General features: G+C 40.1%; 1 protein-coding gene across 7 annotated transcripts in view; it reads left to right on the top strand.

Moving 5' to 3' along the window:
• The first annotated feature begins 987 nt into the window (after window positions 1–987).
• The window catches only part of mark4b (MAP/microtubule affinity-regulating kinase 4b), a 25,611-nt gene continuing 17,096 nt past the window's right edge, over window positions 988–9,502 (top strand). For 4 of the 7 annotated variants that reach the window (XM_049724684.2, XM_049724683.2, XM_049724686.2 and 1 more), the window contains exons 1-3: window positions 988–1,861; window positions 5,580–5,777; window positions 6,077–6,130. In XM_049724684.2, coding sequence (XP_049580641.1) covers window positions 1,811–1,861; window positions 5,580–5,777; window positions 6,077–6,130 — 303 coding nt within the window. In that variant the 5' untranslated portion in view covers window positions 988–1,810. The remainder of the gene's footprint in view (window positions 1,862–5,579; window positions 5,778–6,076; window positions 6,131–9,502) is intronic. The other 3 variants (XM_049724685.2, XM_049724689.2, XM_049724690.2) reach the window with 1 other exon arrangement.

Raw genomic sequence — 9,502 nt, 5'->3', positions numbered from 1 at the left:
GGTAAGACACTAAAATTGGCGAGTATTTTCAATACTGTTCACACAAATACACATTGAAATGATGGATGTGTTTTTAGGCTGAAATATTTGAGTAAATAATTGGCTGGCAACCAGTTCAGGGTGTCCCCCGCCTACTGCCCGATTACTGCTGGGATAGGCTCCAGCACGCCCGCAACCCCCATGGGGACAAGCAGTATAGAAAATGGATGGATGAATGAATTCCTTTAGATGTTGCATAGTCCAGATGAAATTTCCTGGCTGTGTACAGTGTGGTAGTCTGGTATGCTAACTGAAAGTAAGTATTAATTGTTACATTTGTATGTCTTGTAAACTGAAGACTTAAGTGGATAACTTTTTGTTGTGTCCAAACAGAAAATAAGGCAACACCATAAGTAAAGCAAACACATTTTAAACTGGTTCAAATTAATTACATTTGTATTAATTACAATTACATTTATTAAACAGGTCAACACAATAATACAATATGTAAAACAAACGCATTTTAAACTGGTTCAAATTCATTACATTTGTATTAATTACAATTATATTTCTTAAACGGGTCAATCTCACGAGTTCAACCCATTTAAATTATGGCGAGCATGTCAAAGTGGTTTTAAATTTGGGTTTCTCGCCTGTCTTCCTTTTCTCCCCTCTTCCTTCTTTCCTCCTGTCATTCCTTCCTTTTTTCTTTACTGTCAAACCCTACTCCCTTCTGTCTTTCATATTATTCTAAACCTTTCTTCTTCCCTTCTTACTTAGCCTCTTCCTCCTTTAAATACATTTGTTTAAAAAGTGTATAATTTAGCCCATCCTCCGACACTCGTTAGGATAATCGGTTTGGATAATGGATGGCTAGATGACTTGTGTCTCAATTGCAACATAAGCCAAACAAGCGCGCTACCTATGACAATGAATTGCAATTTTCGATTACGAGTTTACTTGAAGGCGTCGCCACCGTGGGAAGACTGATATCTGCTGATTACGAGGCGCCTCTGAACGCATCGCGGCCACCATTGTCGGAGGAGGGAGGAGAACAGGGAGAGTCAGACTGTCTTTCCTTTTTACCGACATCAGTGGACGTCTGCCGGCCTCATTCTAGTTTGTTAAACTAACGGTCTGGGACAGAACGACTCCGTTCAATAGTCCAAAAGACCTCGCTGAGGAGATATTAGCCCTTTGCTTTGTCGCCACGCGACCTCCAGACACCGGCTACTTTCCATTCACCGCATCCAGAAGCGGAGCGGAGGGGGGTTTCAAGAGGCTTTCTTGGTGACAAGGCCCTCCGGTACATCAGTGGAAATGGGGACGCTGGATGCGTTATCTTGACATTTCTAAATCTAATTCGAATCCTTGGACAAACGCGGCAAACCCGTTAGCCAGCTAGCTTCCTATCCTGCTGTGGTTTCGTTCGAGTTTCTCCCGATGTGACTGAAGACTTTGCTTCTTAACCTCCGGGATCATCCTGTTAGCGACGCCGTCTGTCCTCTGGAATGCGGCAATAGAGCTGAAGGGTTTGGAGACAGTGAGCCCCCAGTAAAGTTGGGGTCGAAAGTTGGGCCTCTGTGTACAGTATTTGTTTTTCTCGATGATGCTGAGTTGGTGGAGCTGCGTAGAGCTTACTGGACTCTTTATCGTGCTGCCTTCACGGACTATCACCATGAAGATTGTATGAGAGTTCCACCTTTCCCCCTCAAATCCGCTGCGTCTGCTGTTATTGACAACCAGAGCGTGATTTGTCTGGCCTTGTGTGGTGAACACAACAGTCTGCTCATTTACCTTCTTCTGGCCGGAATCGCACTCAGGGACGAGCATGTCTTTATTAAGAGCCGCACTGCCCGGAAACGAGCGGAAACCGGATCATGTAAGTGCACGTAAACAACGCACGCACGCACACACACACACACACGCACACACACACACACACACACACACACACACACACACACACACACACACACACACACACACACACACACACACACACACACACACACACACACACACACACATTTAGAAAATGATGCGTCCCATCATCCATTTTGAGCTGTCGCCTCCCATCATCACCACCCTTGCCCAACAGCCAATCAATATTTAATCTAGTTTATGCAAGACCACCCTGAACTAACCCACCCACTTCACTCCTATAAATGACCACAGTGTAATTTGATTAATGTGAAAAGTGAGGTATATGACAAATGCATGCACTAAAAGTGCAAAACAAAGTGTAATTTGTAGCCATTTGCACATTTGAAATTGTAAATATCGACAGCCTTGCCTCGATCCCACCAACTTGACGCAAAATTTTCTAAGGGGATTGTCCATGCCCATGACATGTTAGTTCCCGACTGCAGGAATGCAAAAGTGAAATATGGCACTCTTGTCTAGTGTAAACTTGGTAATCTGATTTCAGCACTTTGGCTTCTCATTTGTTGATTGTTGCCTTTATTGTTTGTATTATTATATGAGAGAATTACCGACTGACAAATGAGAAGACAAAATAAATCAATAAATAATCAGCACCCAAATATACGTTTGTCTTCTGTGCATGCAGACTCCTGATTTTTTAAGATGAAAATGACTCGCAAGGCTTCAGGTGGTGCTTTTCCATGTTGACTTTTTCTGACATTACCTGTCTTGAGTCAGTGAAAAAGTCAAAAAACAATTCTGCTCCAGTCCAAGTGAAAAACAAATCGCAATTGTGTTTTGTAGCATCCATAAACAAACAAATCTGACGTCTTAATAGTTCTTCATTTGGTTTTGGTGTGCCTTGGATGGGTTAAGCAGTTCCCTCCCCCAGTTTTATGGATCCTCTTCATCCCCAAGGTTTCAGCTTCTTTTTTTGTGGCAATGTTACAATGCCACATAGAGGCTGGGCACATGAAATATCTCATTTGGACATGTTGTAAGAGTGTCTTGTAATATTTCCTAACGTCAAGTCAAGTTTATTTGTATAGCCCTAAATCACAAACAGTCTCAAAGGGCTTCACATAGCCAAAATTGACAATTATTCTCAAAGCATCCCCTGATCATAAGCTCCCAAAAGGGCAAGGAAAAACTCAAAAAACCCCTGCCAGGGGAAAATGAGAAACCTTGAGAAGGGACCACAGATGGAAGGATCCCCCTTTCAGGATCACCAGGTTGTAATGGATGCAGAGAGTGCACAAGTAATAACGTGACTTTTCCATCTAAAATCTGGTTAAAAATAAGGTTGTAAACTGGGCCAAATTCACAAGCCATGGTAGTTAGTAACCTTACCATGGCAACAGCCGTAGGGCTTGAGGTGTAAGGAGGGCAATTTTCACGCCCTTGTACGTTTTCATGATTATTCACGAGCTCATCTGCTTGATTAAAAAAAAAAAATAATTCCAAGGTTAAAGTGAGAGCATCAAATCTTTTGCAGTCCTGGCTACAATAACGTGACCTTGTCTTATGATGACAGGTTTATCTTTGCAGTCGTTGTTTCAGGACTGAAATATTTTGCTCAAGGCGAGTCATGAGATTTGATCAGCATTTGTAACGGAAGTCCCAAAGTGGGCGTGCGTGGCTTTGTGTTAGTGTGAAATGCTTTGATATTTCAGCCCGTGAAGCCATTTGCACTGAACAATATGAAGTTGGGTAGGCATGTCAGTCATGAGGAAAAAAAATCTTAAGAAGCCTTGCCTGGATAAACAAAGTTTTTCATTTTTTGGGAAGGCAGCCCTTCGAAGATGAACTCGTCTTTTGGCCGATGTCTTCCAAACAAGTCCGGCGCACCTCCCAACCGGTTGCTTTAATTTCCCTTTTATGTTTCCTGGATTCACTAAGTTAAGTCCCAGATTTGCTGCCACAACTTGTTAGCCAGCGCTAGCAGCACACCTCAGGCCCTCCATCATGTGCTTCACTGAGGCCCAGTCAGCCATGCATGACGCCTATAAACCTTAATATGAGGTGACCTATGTTTGGTCTTTTGTTTTTCACCCGGACTGTGTGGTAAGGTCAGAGAAGTAGGACAGTCACTGCGACATTTCCGTCTTAAAGCTTGGGCTCTCAGAGGTGATTGAGGTGCCATCTGTTTGCTCTTAGTGTCTCCTACCAAGATGGCCACCTGCAATTTCCTTTCCATTTGCGAACCTCCACTTAATTATATGACAAACCTCTTTCCTAGGCAACATATTTGCTTTTAATTGTGACGTCACATCTTGAGTCTAGAACCTTCTCCAGGAATCTGTGACATTTTTCAATTTCATCAAACACTCCTCTGATGGAACTTAGCGAACTTAACCGGGCCTCTCTAATGTTCCACAGTAAAGAACACTGTTCTTTTCTTGGAATGCTTCAGTATTTTGCATCTGTGAAGCAAAACCTCAAAAGTGTTGGGACACCCATTGGAAGTAAAAGGTGAAGAAAATGTGACGTTGCTCACCACCAAAACATTTGGGGTTTGGCTCTGAATTGCCTGGCAACAGGTGACGTGTTTTTGCCGCCACTACAATGCAACAAAACAACACCGTGACAATTAAATTCATTAACAAAATGGATGTGACTTGTTAAATAGCACCTGGTGTCAAGCCGGTGACTCATCCACGTCTATTTTCATCATGCCGAGAGACATTTGTGTGTGAGCGTGCGTGTGAAAGTGAGTGAGAGATTTTGTGTGTGCGCTTGTGTTTGTGTTTGAGAGAGACAGAGCATTGTTGTGTCCTGCATGTTGTATGAGTGAGTGAAGAACCAAGGAAGTAAAGGAAACCGGTGTTATTGCGGCAAGGTTGGGAGTTAACTCAAGGTTACGCAATTTTACTTTAGCTGGGCCACAACGTCACACTTCCTGGAGTCCATGCACTTCCTGTTACAACACAGACTGTGTGACTGCAGGACACTTTTTTTTGCGCCATCATATATAGCTGTTATCTGTGGCAGACAGTGTCATAAAACTATTTTGAATGCCTAATCGCTGAAGAATATCAATATCACTGAGGTTGCTTGGGGAACATTGCTGCACAGCCATTTTCAAATTTCTCCCATCATGTACAATGTGAGGATGAATATGATTTTTTTTTCTAATTTGCAAAATGATAAAACTTTTTTTCTTGTTGTCATTATGGAGTGTTATGTAGAGAATTTAATCCATTTTGGAATAAGTCTCAAATGTGCGCAAATTGGGAAAAAGTGAAGCACTGTGAATTCTTTTTAGATCCACCGTGAGCTAATGTGAAATGTTGCAATTGTACTTATGAACAGCATTCAAAACATAATGTGTTTTCAGTAGATTTTTCCCTTGAGGCCGAACATTCAGCATGGAACGGAACTCGTGATCCAGTTACACTGTCCATTTAAAAAGAATTCACATTTTTCCCTTTTTTTTATTTTGGATAAATTAGCGAAAATTTAAAAAATATATACCTCCCCTCCCCAATAATCTTAATGGGGTGTTTTGTGTAAAATTTTGACAAGAGAAAATGAATGGAATCAAATTTAAAATAAAGGCATACACATGAAAATTTGTAAAATTTCGATCACTGTGAATAGTTTGCAGATGCTCTGAATAATTTGCTGATGTTTGCCCTTTCCTGATGCTAAGTGTTTGCCTGTTGTCTCCTCAGCACACCTCGCTGTCCAACAGCCGCTCGGACAAGGGTCCAGGTTGGTCCAGCCGCTCGCTGGGTGCCCGATGTCGCAACTCCATCGCGCTGTGCTCAGATGAACAGCCGCACATCGGAAACTACCGGCTGCTCAAGACCATCGGCAAGGGCAACTTCGCCAAGGTCAAACTGGCGCGACACATCCTAACTGGCAAAGAGGTATGTTTTTTTTTTTTTTTTTTGTTAAAGACTTTACATTCAAGGCAGAATTTTCACAGCAGGTCCAAGTTACCAGTTCCGAAATGATGTCTGTATCTTTTTCTATGTACATTTCAAGTGAGACAACGTATTTTCATTTTATTTAATGAATAAATGAAGACGATTTGCGGTAGGCTGTTCAATTTTTGTTTTTGTTTTCCTCACCAAAACAACGATAGCTTGTTTATTCGCTGTCTTGATGGAACCTCCTATGTTTTTTTAATGGTCATTGACATATTTTGCTTTTGTTTGCTGTTTAGGTTGCAATAAAAATAATTGATAAAACACAACTCAACCCTTCGAGCCTACAGAAGGTGAGTGAATTTTATTTGATCATTTAATGCCCATTACGCGTAATAGAAAATGTTCAAATCATTATTACTATTTATGTTGTATATATACGTATATTTTTTTATTTAAATATTTGTAGTTCTGTTTTTCTAGTATTTATAGTTTGCATTTAATTTGTATTTATTCATTTAATTATAATTGTATCTTTCTTTATATGATTCATGTCTATCTTTGTATTTATTTTATTTGTTATGTATTTGTTTTATTCATGTCTAAATGTGTATTATCAGTGTTTTAAGGGCATCAGGAACTTATATTGAAGTGAGGAGATGAGGTTTATTTTAGTTAGGCCTCTCCAGTCTGCAAATGCTGTACTAATGTTTTTGGGGGGGGTTGAGTGTCAATTGCTTTCTAAGTTTCACTATTCACAGTAGGTTATATCTCGTGAACCGCAGGGATTCGCTGTAGACTCGTGATCTCAAACAAGGGGGCTATCTGTTTTATTGGTGGTCTGACCTCGTATATTAAGTTTGTTTATGAGAGCAGGCTTCCACCAAGGCAGCACTGTTCCTCATTTCAGCAGTGGCCCTCATAAAATATTGTTGTTAGTCCAGATCATACGTTTTGTTACTTTCAGAGTCTGCTTGCAGACAAACCAACCAGACTGCAAATCAAGCAGTCATCTCCTTGAGGGAGGTAATAAGAAGCACTGTATTGTATTGATTCTGTGCTTTTCATGTTTTGTTCCGGAGGATTGAGAGTCACAGTCCATTATTGATTTCTGATTCAGCATTTCCTGTATGGATGGTAAAGGCGGCCTCACTGGCGAAAGTTTAAATTGCTCAAGGTGCCAGTGTACGATCATTTTATCTCCATGTATGTGGATCATTCATTTTTTCTTCTACCCTGTCATGAAACATGAGAATTTTGGTGCTTCTCTTAGCCTCTACTGTTTAAAAACCTTGGTGATGGTATTTTCTCACACTCGGTACACATTGCTCTTTGTACGAAAAACAATCGTAGCCATTGTCTGATTATCAGTTGACTTCATCATCACCGTCCCAACAAAACGATCCATAAGCCATTACACACAAACACACACACGCACAGAGCGGGACTATTGATGAGATGTCTGCTGGTTAGCTCGCAAGTGTTGATAACACCCACGTATTGGCAGTGTCTGGTCCTCCCCATGCAACGCTGGCTCCCACCTGGCCTAGATACCAATCAAGCTGGTTTCTACTGTGAAAATGCGAACAGTAGTGCAAATTATCTGCAAGATTTTTAATTTAAGCGAAGGAAAATAGGCATTTCACCATCAACAACTACTGGCCTGTTATAGGTATGACAGCCTTTTTACTTCATTTTAGGTACCTGGTACCATGTGAAAGAACAAATGTGAAGCTTTTTCGTGTTGTATGATTTTTGGGTCCCTGTTTCATAAAGGCAACACCAAGCCATTCAGAAAAATTATCTAATTGCTTTTTTTCCCCTCAATATTGCAATTTGACCTCTTATGTATTTTTTCCAACAATCAGAAGGAAAAAAGAAATCTGTATTACAAAGAACAATATCAGATTTATTATAGTATAGTTTTGGTCCTATAGGTTACGCTTACACTTAAAAAAGCAGATGAACCATGAATCAATTAGAAAGACGGTTTATATACTGCAAATACAGATGTTCACGAATGGAATATTTTGACTTGCAGTCTTTTAAGCATTTACTATGATAACTTCACAAAATTCTACCAAACAAGTGTAGCGTCAACCAAAGTCAGTAATTTATAAATCACACTAAAACTATAAATCCAAAATGTTTGTGGCTTCATCACTTCAATGTTTCATGCTTCATTAAATGACATGTAAACATTTGGACGTCTTTTCTTTAATACTGAATCTATCACTATATAGAGAAAAAAAAAATCTTCCAAAATTGCAGCCTTTGGGTTTTGAAAATTACTACATTCTACTACACTGTGATGTTGATTTGAATTTGATAAATTGTTCAGCCCTTCAACACCCTACCAAAACACTAGACTTTTTCTCTTTGCAAGGATTAACCACCAGCATCTTTTGTTGTTTTTAAATTTCACATATGCAAGCAATGCATATCATTTTCTTGTATCTGGACAATTGCACAATTGCGGTTGCAACTTTTCAGTAGATTGTTGTGATGTAAATGTACCCTTCGGTTTCCTCATACTGATAGTGACACTGATAAAGTGTTTGGAGTCTGTTTTTGAACCGTCATTGAGCAATGCTGGGAAGCTTCTTTTTTTTTCCTTTTAGACTCCCTGTGCTGGCCCCTAAACCGGGAGCTGAATTCCAGACAGGCGAACAAAAGGCCGGGTTGCGGAGTTGTGGGGCCTTGGCACGAGACAGGAGAAAGACAAGATAGAGAGAAGACAGACTATGTGAACTTGGTCGTCTCTCCATCTTTTGTCTGCATGTGTAATGCAATTATATGCATTGCTATTGTGTCATATTGTTGGCCCAGCGTGCTTTGTTGTGGTTGTGTATGGTGAATATGGAGATAAGTGGGCAGACAGCCTGAGAGCAGCTTTTCCCACAAGCACCATTGAACACAACAATAACAAACTGGCCATCTCATCAGCACTCATCTATAGGTCCATAGGTGGGAATTTAAATGTGAATGGTTGCTTGTCAATTTGTGATGTGATTGGCTGGCGACCAGTTCAAATGCCAGTGTCAGTTGATTGAAGACTGTAAATTGTTCATGTCTGAATGTTTGTTTGTCTATGAGCCCTGCCACCAGCTGCGACCATTCCAGGGCGTACCAAACCTCTCACCAAAAGTCACTTGGGATACGCTCTAGTATGGCTCTGCAATTAAACAAAATTCAGTTATGATTACGAATATTACACCACGATTAGATTGGCATCCTTATACAAAAGTAATTACTGTATTTTTATAAATCACTCCAGAGTACAAGTCGCACCAGCCATAAAATGCATAATAAAAGGAAAAGACATAAACAAAGTCACACTGGAGTATAAGTCGCATTTTTGGGGGACATTTATTTGATAAAATCCATCACCAAGAACAGACATGTCATCTTGAAAGGCAATTTAAAATAAAAATGCAATAGACGCAACAACAGTCTGAATAATTGTACGGTATGCTAACGTTACATGACACATAAACAACAAACTGAGAACGTGCCCGGTATGTTAACATAACATTAAGAGTTATTCAGATAACTATAGCGTAGATATCATGCCAACAAGTTTACCATCGCTCCAGTGTACAAGTCGCACCCCCGGCCAAACTCTGAAAAAAAATTAGACTTATAGTCTGGAAAATACAGTAGAATAAAATAAATAATCATTCAAAGTTTTTTTGATACTTACATAAATTAAATTGACTTAGTAT

The sequence above is a fragment of the Syngnathus scovelli genome, chromosome 7 (assembly GCF_024217435.2).
Source record: "Syngnathus scovelli strain Florida chromosome 7, RoL_Ssco_1.2, whole genome shotgun sequence".
NCBI classification, from domain to species: Eukaryota; Metazoa; Chordata; class Actinopteri; order Syngnathiformes; family Syngnathidae; genus Syngnathus; species Syngnathus scovelli.
Note: the sequence above shows the minus strand (reverse complement) of the source record. Positions and strands in the feature narration are given on the sequence as shown.